This window comes from Meles meles, chromosome 10 (assembly GCF_922984935.1).
Source record: "Meles meles chromosome 10, mMelMel3.1 paternal haplotype, whole genome shotgun sequence".
Classification (NCBI taxonomy): domain Eukaryota; kingdom Metazoa; phylum Chordata; class Mammalia; order Carnivora; family Mustelidae; genus Meles; species Meles meles.
The window spans coordinates 5,013,034-5,027,840 of NC_060075.1; the positions used below are offsets into that span (position 1 = coordinate 5,013,034).

General features: G+C 40.1%; 1 protein-coding gene across 13 annotated transcripts in view; it reads left to right on the forward strand.

Moving 5' to 3' along the window:
- The window catches only part of KMT2C (lysine methyltransferase 2C), a 272,443-nt gene that overhangs the window by 101,369 nt on the left and 156,267 nt on the right, over positions 1 to 14,807 (forward strand). For all 13 annotated transcript variants that reach the window (XM_046020447.1, XM_046020451.1, XM_046020450.1 and 10 more), the window contains exons 4-6: positions 4,530 to 4,730; positions 8,144 to 8,292; positions 9,947 to 10,056. In XM_046020447.1, coding sequence (XP_045876403.1) covers positions 4,530 to 4,730; positions 8,144 to 8,292; positions 9,947 to 10,056 — 460 coding nt within the window. The remainder of the gene's footprint in view (positions 1 to 4,529; positions 4,731 to 8,143; positions 8,293 to 9,946; positions 10,057 to 14,807) is intronic.

Genomic DNA, 14,807 nt, shown 5'->3' on the forward strand with positions numbered 1-14,807 from the left:
ACACTTGACCAACTGAGCTGCCCAGATGTCCCCCTGCTTTATTTTTCTTAGTAGCACTTAATTATTTTTCAGTTCATTTGATGATTTACTTATCGATATCATGTGAGTTCTGTGAAGGCAGTACTTCTTTCTGTTTTCTATTGGATTGATAATTATTTTCTGTAGATTATACATTATATTTTGTTTTTCTTTTAAGATTGTTTCCCTTAAAATCCAAACCCCCTATCTCTTTACCCTATTGAATTTAATTTTGAAAGAATTCACACGTACCATTCCAGTTGGTTTCTTAGTAACAATGTAAGTGCTTTATCATGCTTTCATATCTCTTCGCATCTCTCATCCAGCATCTCATGCTCAAGTTATTTTAGATACATTCTTCCTACTTCTGTGTCCCTTGTCTTGGCCCACTGACTCCCCACCCCCAATTTTGAAAATCGAGGTTTAATTTATATACGGTGAAATCAGCCATTTTGTGAGATGACCACAACCACCACAAGTTAAAGAACCGCCTGCCACGCTGAGAAAGTCCCTGATGCCTGTGCGTTGTCAGCCCCGACTCCAGCTTCCGCTCTTGGCAGCCGCTGGTCTGGAGGTCCCTGTTGTTTTGCTTTTGCAATAGCAGTGAAATGGAATTGTAGAGTATGTGTTCTTTTGACTCTCTCCTTTTTTACTTAGCTAATGCCATTTTTACTCTCTGGCTTTTCCACTCATCTGCATTAGTGTGTGCGTCAATATGCCTCCTCTTTACTGCTGCACAGGACTCGGTTTTATGGAGGCTCCTACCACAGTTTGTCCATTTCCTAGTTCAGGAATATTTGGGCAGTTTCCAGTTTGGGGCAATGATGAATACAGTTGGTATAAATATTCACTCACAGGTTTTGGTGCAAACATAGGGTTTTTATTTCACTTGGGTAAATTCCTAGGCTGGGAGAAAGGTAATTGGAAAAGAAAGTGCCAAAGCATGTTCCGTGTGTGGTTCTGCTGTTCTGCATCCTCACTGGTGATGTGTGAGGGTCACTGCCAGAGCATGGAGTAACAGGCCATTTCTCGTTCCGACTCAGCTCCGCTCTTAGAAAGGCACTGTGCCTTGTGGTTTCCAGGGTTGTGTGTTCTCAGTGACCCCGCCGTTAAGCCAGCTGTGGGAGACCTATGATGGTCCGAGTCCAGGGCATAGTCTTCTCCTCTAGGGTTAAAGCCCCCTTGACCCCTCTCTATTCCTCTGTCTGCACTTGGTCTTCACCATCGCAGGTGGCGGTTTTTCCTGTTCTTCTCTCACAAGCCTAAGGCTTTTGTTCCCTCTCTGCCTTCCCCATACTGCTGCTGTTCCGCTCCCCAGACTTTGTGTCACGATCAGCACATTGTGCAGACATGTCGCCGTGCTCCCAGTGCTGTGCTTGGGCATCTGGAGTGGTACACAGGTGATGAGTGGAGCGGTGTCTGTGGGTCCCAGATACTCTGTATTCTCACGCTGTCTCACACTTGGACTTTAGCACTTGGTTAAAATTTTTCACTGAATTCTTATGCTGCTTACATGACATACCGCGGCCTCTTCCCCAGATTAAGCAAATGCTTGTGTGTCCTCTCTTTCTGGGAGTGCCTCTCCTTCAGCTGGAGGGGACTTCTGCAGTCTGATGCGTTCAGGGAAAGTGAACTTGTAGAATGTCGGGCGAGATTTTGCTCTGAGGGCAGGAGCAGTGCTCTCTGCAGCTTTCTGTACCCAAAGTGAAGACAGAAATTTCCTTTGTCCCACAGACAGAGTGAATAAACTGGTCTGAGATGTCTAGATGACTGTTCTTACTTCTTCCATCTCTTGAAACCTTTCCTGATTCTTTAGTGATTTGAGTACTTCCTTAAAATTATTTTCATTGTGGATCTGTTGTGTGGCAAAATTCCTGTGCTCTTGCAAGCCTGGGATTACTTTTAATCACCATCACATTTGAGTGATGGTTTTGGCTCTGACATTGAAGGTGAAGATATTTACTGTCAGTACTTCAAGGGACACCTCGGTGGCTCAGTCAGGTAAGTGTCTGCCTTCAGCTTGGATCATGATCTCAGAGTCCTGGGATCAAGCCCCATGTCGGGCTCCCAGCTCAGTGGGAGTCTGCTTCTCCCCCTGCCTCTCTCTTTCTCTCTCAAATGAATAAATAAAATCTTTTAAAAGTATACTTTAAACTATTTTTTTTTAAAGATTTCACTTATTTGTGAGAGTAGGGGAGGGCCAGAAGGAGAGAGAGAGTCTCAAGTTGACTCCTCTCTGAGTGCCGAGCCCAAAGCAGGGCACAGCCTGAGGTCATGACCTGAGCTGACATCAAGAGTCAGATGCTTGACTGACTGAGCCACCTGAGAGGCCCTTAAAACAGTATTTTAAAAAATTTAAAATCAATGTAGAAAAGTCCATAACGAGTGAAATGTAATTTTTTTTAAAGTTAAGGAATACTGTTTTTCTTTTTTCTGGTATTTAAAAAAATTTTTATGTAAGTTCCAGTTCATTAAAATACAGCGTAACTCAGTTTCAGTTGTACAGTTTAGTGATTTGTCACATCCATACATCACCCAGTGCTCATCACAACAGGTGCCCTCCTTCCTCCTCCTCACCTGTTTCCCGTCTCCCCTCTCTGTAGTTGAGAATTTGTTTTCTGGTTTGCTGCTTTCTTCCACGTTCTTCCGTTTTGTTTCTTAAATTCTACATATCAGCAAAGTGAAAAGAAAAAGAGTGACGCCAACCATGAAACAGACTCTTAACTCTAGAGAACAAAGTGAGGGTTCCCCAGGGGAGGTGTGGGGGGCGCTGGATGAAATAGGTGATGGGTTGTAGGGAGGGCACTTGTCCTGATGAGTGCCCACTAGGTTCTGCACCTCTAACTCATACTGCACTGTTATTAACTGGAATTTAAATAAGAACTTGAATAAAATAAAATACTCCATCAAAAATGAAATAAGGGGTGATAGATAAGATGAGAAAAACAAAGTACTTCTGACAGGTCAAGCTGAAGGATGAGCATTTATTAACTGTTGTTCTACTTTTGTGTCTTTGTTCAAAAATATCCATAATAAAAAGTCAAAGATGTATGTGATCTTTAAAAAACAAAAAAGCCCCCCAAACACAAAATTCCATGTGACTGAAATCATACGGTGTTTGTCTTTCTCTGACTTACTTTGCTTAGCAGAATTCTCTCTCGCTCCACCTCACATTGTTGGAAATGGCAAGATCTCATTGTTTTTGTGGCTGATATCTATAAAATGGGAATTGTATATACACCACATCTTATTTATCCATTTGTCAGTCAACGGACACGTGGCTGCGTCCACATCTTGGCTCTTGTAAATAATGCGGCAGTAAACGTAGGGAGTGCATGTGTCTCTTTGAGTTAGTGTTTTTGTATTCTTTGGGTGAATACCCAGGAGTGTGATTGCGGGGTCATGGGGTAGCTCTCTTTTTAAGTTTTTGAGGAACCTCCATGCTGTTTGCCAGAGTGACTGCACCAGCTTGCGTTCCCACCAACAATGTGAGAGGGTTCCCCTTTCAAGGAGCAGACCTTCTAGTTGTGTTCTTTCTGAGGTCCCTTATTAAACATCTGTTCCATAAGCATATATTGTTTTTGTCCTTTAACTTGTTTAATTTTATTGTAGTTAGTAGATGTTATTGCTTAGAATAAATTCAGGTTTTCAGAAAAATTGAGCCACGGGTACAGGAGTCCCCATTCTCAGCCTGCGTTCCTTCCCTGAGTTTCCCCTTTATGAGCACTGTGCCTTAGTGTGGTACGTTTGTTACAATCGATGAGCCAGTACTGGTATGTTATTATTAACTAAGCAACATAGTTTACACTGGGGCTCGTTCTTTGTGTTACGTAGTTCTCCGAGTCTTCTATTTATTTATTTATTTATTTATTTAGTTCTCCAAGTCTTGACGAATGCCTGATTGTGCATTTGCCATCGCGGCGCATCACATCATGGGCAACAGTTGCGCTGCCCTAGAGTTGCCTGCGCCCCACCTACTTACCCTCTGCCCCTCTGTTGAACTCTTTCTCACACACTCTCATCTCCGACTCCTTACTCCAGCAAGCACTTAAATCCACGTTTTTATGTCTCCGTGTCTGTTCCTGTGTGTTTCGTATCTACGTCATGCATAAAGAGTGGTCCGTCAAGTGCTTAAAAAAAAAATCGAAAACCACAGGTTTTCCAGAACCCAAATGCCGCCCAGTGGCATTAAACCCATCCCTCTTTCCAGCCTCAGCCTGACTTTATTACTTCCATTTTCTTGACTTAGATGAAAATAAAATTGTTTCTCTGAGTACAAGCTAAGGTTTTTTGATTTTGTGGGGTCTGCTACTTTAAAAAGTCATGCTATGGATTGCAAATGTGTAATTGATTATTGAACTTAATTGTTCTGATGGCCTATATGTACTCACGCTTACCTCGCACTCAAGTCACCGTATTTACTTTTAAAGCACAAGTATCTGTCGTCTGTCACTTGAAAAATAGTTGGATAAAACTGCTTTCACGTCCGTTTGTCTTTTCATTTTGACCAGTGAACAGCTCTGCGCTTTTTGTTACTGTGGTGAAAAAAGTTCCTTAGGACAAGGAGACTTAAAGCAATTTAGAGTAACGCCTGGGTTTATCTTGCCGTGGAAAAGCCAGCCTTCTAACAAGAAGGACGTTGATGACAACAGCAATGGAACCTGTGAGAAAATACAAAACTCAGCACCACGAAAACAAAGAGGACAGAGAAAGTAAGCAATTTTGAATAAATGCTTGGAATGCAGTAAGGCTATCTATAATTCATTTTCATCTCAGGGAATATATATATGGGGTTGTTACCGAATCGTTTCTCATGTTTTTCCCCATTTGTAGAGTGCTTTATGCCTCACCATTAAAATCCCTCATAAAACACTCCTTTCCTCAAAATTTCTGTGTAAAAAAAAAAAAGTGTATTAATTGTATATTAAAATCAGTGTGATCACAAAAGTTAATGTTTAAAAAAAAAAAAAAACTTTAAGGAACATAACATTAACCTAGAAGGAGTTTATGGAAGGAAGGTAAAACCGATCAGTGAAGCCTTTCTTTCGTCCTTTGAGTAAGTTTTTGATTATCTGTAAGAATGTAACCTAACACAATGACGACGCCAAGATGGTTTTCTCTACCCATGTTCTTAACTTGTTATTTAGTTACTTTTATGGTTCAGAGACTATTTTGCTATCCTATAAACTGTTATAATACAAGGTTAACTTTCTAAGTAATTATATGCTCCGATTTTCCTTTCTAAAGTTAAAGAAGCTCTTCTTTTTTAATGAAATAAGAATTTACTAAGGTATTTGTGTATATATATGTGTGTCTGTATTCATCAACATGATAGTTACCTGAAACTTCTCTCTAATATGTTTAATTTTGGAGTCAAAAAGTTTTTTAGATGTTGCTGAGTTTTGTTTAAAGGCCATCTTAATATGTGGCTTTGGCTCTGGTAGTTGAGGGAATAGAAGTTTCTGTAGTCGATGAGAAAGTGTAAAATTAATTTAGCTTGGAAGGCTAACCAGCTCTGCCCCTTGAGGGTGATGATGTAATCATCCAAGTGCTTATCTGGCTTTTATCCAGATTTAAGTACTAAAGTATTGTTGTGTTGTACTTATTTGATTGGCTCCTTCTTTTGGACTCCTGCCAATGCCTTGAAGCCCTTGAAGTAGGAAATGAAACAATAACAAGAAAGAAAGTCTTTTTAAAAAATTTAAGGTGGAACAGCTTAAGGAAGTTTAGAAGTACTATGTTGAGGGTCTTGGTGTTTGAAAGACCAGAGCTAGATCACATAGAAGAGCTTTTCTTTTTGTTATCAGTCGAGTGCTCACATCCTAATAAAATACATCAGAAGTCTAGCAAACTTCAATATTCATCAGTAATTAGCAGATCTAATGGACTGGACCAGCTAATATCTCATATCCTCATGTTCTGTCTTTGAATAATGGCAGTTATATAAACACTATTCTGGGAAATACAGTTGGACTTCGTTTACTTACTCTATAAGCGGAGTTAATTTTTAGTGAAAACTTTTATGGGCTAAGATAATTATGTAAAAAGGAGCCTTGGTTTAGTCCTTACATACACTTAGTGTTTACCAGTGCATTAAGTAATGATAACAAGACAGTTAATGGATGTTAGGAAAAAAACACATTTATAAGATTTGGAATTCATTTAGGGGTAAACAGTTTAATTTGGTAATGATTTTAAATAGTTACAAAATATATTCCTGATGAATAGAAACCAAATAAACTTGTTTTTGTTTCTAATATGAAAAGGAGGTTTTTTTTTCTTTCTTTTTTTTTTTTAAGATTTTATTTATTTATTTGACAGATGGAGATCACAAGTAGGGAGAGAGGCAGGCAGAGAGAGAGAGAGAGGAGGAAGCAGGCTCCCTGCCAAGCAGAGAGCCCGATGCGGGGCTCGATCCCAGGACCCTGGGATCATGACCTGAGCGGAAGGCAGAGGCTTTAACCCACTGAGCCACCCAGGCGCCCCGAAAAGGAGGTTTTAAAAAGAATTTTTCTCTCTTGGTGACATTAAATTTTAAGAATATGTAATTGGAGATTCTTTTTCTCTTTTATTTTAGACTTAAATTTTGGGAGTATGTATTTCAGCTGTCTTTTCCTGATGGTCTTTCCTAAGTTGGGCTGCTGTCATCTTTAGGGTTGACATAAGTCTTACTGATACGGTATATACATAAAACTGGTTGCAAAACCTGAAGGTGAAATTTGATTAAGCTGGTGGTTAGGAATTGCTTAGTAATAGACTGGTTAGTCATTGCATTAGTTTTTATATCCGTCTCCCCCATCAAATACTGGTATAAAGGAAATACCTTAGAACAATACATCAATCTTTATAGATGAGCTTTTAGTCTTTTTCCCCCTTCTAATAAAAGAACAATGATTAGTAACGAAGAATCTGTTTGTAGGAATGGAGGTATTTATAGGAAAAAATGCTGGGGGCATTTAAAAAATGAGAATTTAAAGTTAGAATACCATGCTAAACTTTTTAAAAAAGTGAGTCTATGCATTTCTAATGCTGAACAAAATACTGGTTATTTTTATATGGTTTGATATTTAAATGTACTCATTGAAATATGTTAATACTTTTTTTCTTTCAATGATTCCAGGTATAAAAAAGTTTAGTACCCTGGTCATTGTGCTGATTTTCTCTTAATAGGAATCATGATAAATATCCAGCATACAGAAGTGCAGTGAGTTACGATCTATATTCAATAGTGACTTAATTCAGAATTATGATCAGGTTAAATACTCTGATATCAGGGGAAGGTGAGAGTGTAGTTCCAGTCCCCTGATTTCCCATATTTGCTGTTTAAAGACAACAGTAGTCATTGTTTACTTAATGACCTCAGTTAATAGCTGAAGTTTGAAGGCTTTGAAAGTCTGAGATAGCCCTTGAGTTGTATGCTTTCTCCAGTGTTCATTTCTGTACCACTCTTTTTGCTGTTACATTATCTTCTTTATTCCCCACGCCACTAGTAGCTGTTTGGGTTTTGCATTTTACTTCTGACTTGCGAGGTGAAGTGGTACTTACTAGAGAGCACTTGCAGCATCAGCCGCAGACCAGCTGTCGTGTGGAGGGGCCTGTACGGGCTCCCGCCGACACGTTCTGCTCCCACCGCCTCCCTCCTCACACTTGGTAGTGGGTTCTCCTTCCCGGGAAGTGACCTTTCTCTACATTATGTTAACTGCCAGCTCTGTTGTGCTCGCCCTCACGATAAAGCAAATTACAATTTCTGATCGAGTTAGGTTTCGTGAGCATTTAAGTGAGGCTGAAGGGAATATTTATTTTATGTGGTAAAATATAGTTCCTGATTAGAATATTAGAGTGTCATTTAAAAAAACTATAAAACGGCAAAATAAACCTGTAACTGTAATTTTTAACACTTCCTTATGGATTTGGATACTTTTTTTTTAGTTTCTTACATGATAAAATATAGCAACCCAGTTTTATATTACACTATGAATAATAACAGTTGTAGCCTAAAAGTTGTTTTATGTCAGTTTATGCCTAATTAAAATTGATTTGGTAATACATTATATTAAAGTTGTTATAAACAAAATAATTATCTACTTGTTACCACTTTCACATCTGTTTTGTTTTATTTTTCCAGAGAACGATCTTCTCTGCAGAGTATCGTATCTTGTGTAAGTGTAAGCACGCAGACCGCTTCAGATGATCAGGCTGGTAAATTGTGGGATGAACTCAGTCTGGTTGGCCTTCCAGATGCTATCGATATCCAAGCCTTATTTGATCCTACAGGTGGGAGCTGGTCTTCAGTGATAACTGTCTCTTGATTCTGTAGACATTTTAATTTTAGTGAATTATCAACTTAATAGTAAATACCTTTCATCTAGAAATAATTACAATCACATAGTAAAAAAGTCATTGTTTAAGTAGGCTTGCTTATGTAAAATTGTCTAATTATGCGTACCTAATTTATTTAGCATCTGCACTGGGCCAGTGCTGGGCTGGATACTTTTATAAATCTTTGTATTTATTCTTATGTGGACAGCAGGGCCATGGAGATCTCATAATTGAGGAAAGAAAATTTTTTTAAAAGATTTTGTTTATTTTTTTGACAGACAAAGATCACAAGTAGGCAGAGAGGCAGGCAGAGAGAGAGAGGGAAGCAGGCTCCCCGCTGAGCAGAGAGCCCAATGTGGGACTTGATCCCAGGACCCTGGGATCGTGACCTGAGCCAAAGGCAGAGGCTTTAACCCAGTGAGCCACCCAGGCGCCCCGAGGAAAGAACATTTTTAAAAGGAACTGTGAGAAGTTGGGGAAGTTGGGTGTCTGGGTCTATTTAATGTAGGATGAAAAACAATAGATGTTAGCCATGTGGGCATCTTATTATAACAGTATAGTAACCCATACTTGTGATATGGTGCTTTTGGGATTTTGAGTTAATTTCAGTTGAATTGTGTATTGATTGATAATGTTTCCAGTGTTGTGTGATAGAGCATTTAAAGACTGACCTGTTTTCAGTGATTGATGTGGGCTGTTGATGTGGGATGAAGCAGAATGGAGGTAAACGTGTAGCTTATTTCCCATCCATTCTCTTTGTCATAAAGTGTTACATAACGTCCTTTATATTTTATGCAAAGATACCAAATAAAATATCTTACAGTAATATTTAAGTAAAATGACTAAGAACTCATTTTTTGTTGAAACAATCACTCCTTCAAACTTGTGTGCATCAGAATCACCTAGAGGGCTTGTTAAAACACAGATTTCTGGCACCACTGCAAGAGGTTTTGATTCACTGTGTCTTGGTTCTGATATGAAATTTTGCACTTCCTTTTTAAAATTTTTTTTTTAAAGATTTATATATTTATTTGATAGAGTGGGGGGAGGGACAGAAGAAGAGGGAGACAGAGAATCTTAATGCACACTCCCCGCTGAGCACAGAACCTGATGTGGGGCTCCATCCTGGGACCCTAAGATCATGACTTAAGCCAAAATCAAGAGTCAGATACTTAACCAACTGAACCACCCAGTGCTCCAATATTTTGCATTTCTTTTTTTTTTTTTTTAAGATATTTATTTATTTATTTGACAGAAATCACAAGTAGGTGGAAGTAGGCAGAGAGGCAGGCAGAGGGAGTAGAGGAAGCAGGCTCCCCACCAAGCAGAGAGCCCGATGAGGGGCTTGATCCCAGGACCCTGGGATCATGACCTGAGCCAAAGGCAGAGGCTTAGCCCACTGAGCCATCCAGGTGCCCCACAGTATTTCGCATTTCTAGCAAGTTCCCAGGTGATACATTTGGGAAGGGCTGACTGCTTTAGTGTGATCACAGATACAGGGTGCCTTTGTGTGTTGGCATGTCAGGGTTGGTTTGGGGGGTTTACGTCTTATTAGCGTTAATATGCTTCATGTTTATTCATTTGCTTCTTTTCACTTCAACCATTTTAGGCACTTGCTGGGCTCATCACCGTTGTGTGGAGTGGTCACTGGGAGTGTGCCAGATGGAGGAACTGTCGTTAGTGAACGTGGACAAAGCTGTTGTCTCAGGGAGCACAGAAGTAAGTAGAAGTAACAAATATTTAATTAAGCCACAGTTTTGTAACATTTACTCTAGTCAACATAAAGGTTCACTTGGCAAGAATTGTTTATTAAATGGTTAATGTAAAAACCCTTATATCCAAGAGTAGTTTGTGCATACCACTAGACTATTTAAGCTGTGCAATTAATGGTAATCTTAACAAATATTTTACATTTTAAAAAATATTTTACATTTAAATCAGAAATTAAAAATTTTAGAAATGAGAATTCCTAACTATATTTATATATCTATGTGGTTACTCTTTAAGAGAGAACAATTCGATGAAGACATAACATGAAGAGACAACATTTGACAGGTCTTTAGTCCACGATGTGCATTAGCTCTGTTTGCTATTTTAAAAATTGATCCAGATGTTTCTTTACAGTCAAGTTGGCAGTTCAGTTCATCTTTTTGGCCCCATCCCAAAGTAGTATCCTGTACACAGTCTACTGTCTTTTAAAGTTTTCACTGTGATTTTCATGTGATTTTGAAATGAGCACAATAAATGCAACATTTACCGTCCATCTATAAAGGAAACAAGCCCTATGAAGTGAAATTGCTTTGCTGCCCACAGATTCTCCTGGACTTTGACAGTTAAATTTGGGAGAAGTGAGGCAGCTTTCCCAAAGGAATGTTAAAAATGAAATTTTGATCATAGAAATTATGTGGGCTTTAACAGATAGAGGACAGGTAAAATTCTCAAAAGTGTTGTCGAGACAGGGACTTAGATTCAATTAATTATTCAATTAGTATGATATTAGCTTTACTCAGATTATTAAAAGGACCTAAATTATATGGATGAGTAACTCCCACCTCAAGCTTAGTCGAATTAGAGTGCTTGTTTTAGAACGGCGACGGTACACGGACGTGCGTATGTCATCAAATTGTGAGCAGTGTAGACCAGAACAGTAAGTTCTGCGGTCTGGACAAGCTTAGATGGCCAGATCAAGACTGTGACAGATCAGTGGGCACTCTTTTTGCCACAGACTACTTCAGAAGTAGTGTTGGATTATTTTGTGGAAGTGAAAAATACTATAGGAAAGTCAATGAACAAATGAAATGAACTTTGTGGTGTTGGATTGGAATTGGAAGAGTCGGTGTAAACTGGTTTTTAATATTTATACAGATAGAGAAATGCAGATGTGTGTACGTGTGAGTCAGTATGTATACACGTTTCTAGCTCAGTTTGCTAAGACAGTCGTTAGAAGCTTGCTTCTCCCTGTCCCTCTCGGATGCAAGATGCCATCTTTGCATTTAGATACTTCCTGATAAATATTTAAATGGGATTTAGAGATGAAGCCTGTGCCCTGTTGCTCGCAGAGGAATCAAGGGCCGTGGGAGGCCTGCAGCCGTGTCTCTTTATGGAGCCAGTAGCATGGAGTGGGCGGGAGTGGTGGAATGCACATGGAAGAGGCTGCGCAGACTGTGTGGGATCCCCGGGGGGCTGGTGGCGCATCGTCAGACCTTCACGCCGTTAAATCAGTCCAGACTTAGGGGAGCATCAGTAGTCTGTTGCCATTTCTATAGTTGTTTTTGTTTGTTTGTTTCTTGTTTTTGTCTTTTGGTTTTTCTCCATTATCAGGTACAGGACTTAGCTAGAACTTTTCTCACTTGCTTGTCCCTCAGAAGAGTTTGTGTCACTGGCAGAAATTCATATCCATAACAGCACATTTGTTGCTAAGTCTGGGGGGAAATAGGCACTCTTACACCTTGCTGATAGGATGCAAATTGACATGAATAATCTGGTGGTACTTAAAAACCACATGTTTTGACCTTTCTAGGATTCTGTCCTGAAAATATGCCTCCAGTAATGCAAAATATTTGTGCTATTACAAGTTAATAATTGCAGCATGGGGGGGCGCCTGGGTGGCTCAGTGGATTAAGCCGCTGTCTTCGGCTCAGGTCATGATCTCAGGGTCCTGGGATCGAGCCCCGCATCGGGCTCTCTGCTCCACAGGGAGCCTGCTTCCTCCTCTCTCTCTGCCTGCCTCTCTGCCTACTTGTGATCGCTCTCTGTCAAATAAATAAATAAAATCTTAAAAAAAAAATAATTGCAGCATGGTTTAACTTGCAAAATATTGGGAACAGCCTAAGTGGCCACCCATGATAGAATGGTCGAAGAAACCGCGGTGTGGTTCATATGGCGGCATATTGTGTGTGTACAAATACCATGAGGAGTGTCTCTGTGAAATGATGCGAAGTTGGTTCCAACATGTATTTTTAAGTGAAAGAAGAGTGTAAAAGACCATTTATGATGTGCACCCTTTTATGTAAGAAAAGATAAAATATAAGCAAATACACATGCCTCTGGTCATTTTGGAAAAGAAATACAGGAGGGATGAACAGGAAACTGAGGAGATTGGTTACCTATGGCAGGTGGGTGGGAAAGAGGTGGAAAGGAAATGGGAATGGGACTGATGTAGCCTGGGAGAGGTGTGCCAGATACTCGCAGATCTCTCTCTTTGTATAGCTCCTCTGACTCTTAGAACCGTAGAAGTGTTTCACATACTCCCTAAATAAGCAATTACAACTATCTAGGCCGTGGGGGAGTTCATGAAGGAATACCAGAATTCACACTAAAGGGGATAGGGAAGAAAAGAGCTAACCCGAGTAACTGGCAAACAGTATCTTGGCAGGCGAGCTGGGATTGCTGAAGAAGAAAGCACAGCATGCGTGCACTGTAGTCCAGTGAGTCCCTGTGTTTCTCGCAAGGGTATGGGTTTGCAGTTCCGAAGCCGCTTTATGTGTATACCGTGAGTGAACAAATAAGTAGATATGTGGTTGATAATGAGAACGAGGTTTTTCCATGTTGGAGAAAGGAGCTGCAAATAAGGAAAGGGTAAAATGAATTTTGTGGTGTTGAAACGGAATCAGAAGCATCAGTATAAACTCATGGTTCTTAATATGTATGTAGACAGATACAGAAATACAGATGTGTAGATGTGTGTATGCCTGAGGCAGTATGGTTGCGTATAATTCCTAGTTCTGTCCTCTGTGAAGGCCTAGACGGCGTGACCCCCGCTAGCAGTGAGCACACCTGGTCCTCAGATCTTGGTTTCTAACCACTATTCGCCCATAAAAGGAACCGGGTTCCTTGAGAAGTAGTTCAGTGGTACTGGGAAAATACAGCCCGAGGTGCCACAAAGTAAGCAAGTACTCAAAACCAGGAAGATTTGGTGAAAACACAGGAGCCAACCTGAAGGAGCTCCTAAGAGCTGGAATAATTTGAGCCACACACAAAAATACAGTATTGGGTTTTCATTCACAGAATAAAATAAGTACACATGAGTCCATACTGATACGAATGAATGAACCAACGAATGAATGAATGAACAAATGAATGAATAGCATTATGTCAGGTCATACCACTCCTCTACCTACCACACTTCACTACGGATTTTCTGTTTCATTCAGAGAAAGAGGAAAAAAAAGCCCGTGCTCACTACCTGACCGGGCTCTCCGTGATCTTCACCACCCTCAGAAGTACTTCTAAAATGTCACTCCCTCACTGTCCTCTGCCCCCATTTGCTTCCCTCAGCCATACCAGCCTCCTTCATCTTCCTCAGATGCCTCAGATGTATCTTCCTCGGGGCCTTGGCACTTCCAGTTCCCTCTCTGTTGAAGATTCTTCTCAGATGCATGACGGCTTGCTGCCCTCATGTCCTCTAGGAATTTATTCAAGAGTTGCCTTGTCAGTGAGGGCTTTCCTCAGCTCCCTGTTGCAAGTTTCAAGGGTCTCATTCTCGAATAACATCCCTGCTCTATGGTTCTCTCCTTTGTCCTTGTTGCCATTTAACATAGTACATATTTACTTAATGATCTTGTTCATCTTCCCTTCATTACTAGAGTGATGTTGCCAAGGATGTTTTTCTATTTGGGCCATTCCTCAATAATTATTTGTAGCCTCAGTGAATAGCACCAGAGATCATTAATGAATCACTCATAGTTACAGGAAAGATCCAAAGTGCCAGAGTGTTAACAGAGATCACTAATGTAGTTAACTTTATAAACGGGTCTGAATACATAATCGTCAAAAAAGAAGCTTCTGCAGTAGAGTAAAGCTGTACAGTTCTACTCAAGTGAGGCGGGGCGATGGGCAATGACCATGCAGATCCTTGCGCTGCTATCTCAGAATGTTCTCTAGGGGCAAACTATGTAGAAGTGCTATTGAACGCGGAGTACATTTTTATTTTACTGAAAGACAGGTGTTCTAAATTTGTTGACCTTTATTTTGATGACATGTGGCTGAATGTAGTATGATACTACCTCAAAGAAAATAAACATTTCATCTGCCTCATCAAGGTAAAGGTGACATTTCAGCAGTGAGAATGTAATGACTTTTCAAAGAAATGTGCTGGGGGTTGAGCATTTTGAAAATGGATGTCTGGAACAATTTCTCTTTGATATTTTATTGTGTTTTACAAACAAAGTTTGTAAAAGCAAAAATTCTCACGTTTGTCAAAAAATTTTGGACATGGAATTTTGTGTTTTCTTTCTTTTTTATTTTTTAATTTTTTTTAATTTTCAGCGTAACAGTATTCATTGTTTTTGCACCACACCCAGTGCTCCATGCAATACGTGCCCTCCCTAATACCCACCACCTTGTTCCCCCAACCTCCCACCCCCCCCCCCACGCCCCTTCAAGACCCTCGGGTTGTTTTTCAGAGTCCATAGTCTCTCATGGTTCACCTCCCCTTCCAATTTCCCTCAACTCCCTTCTCCGCTCCATCT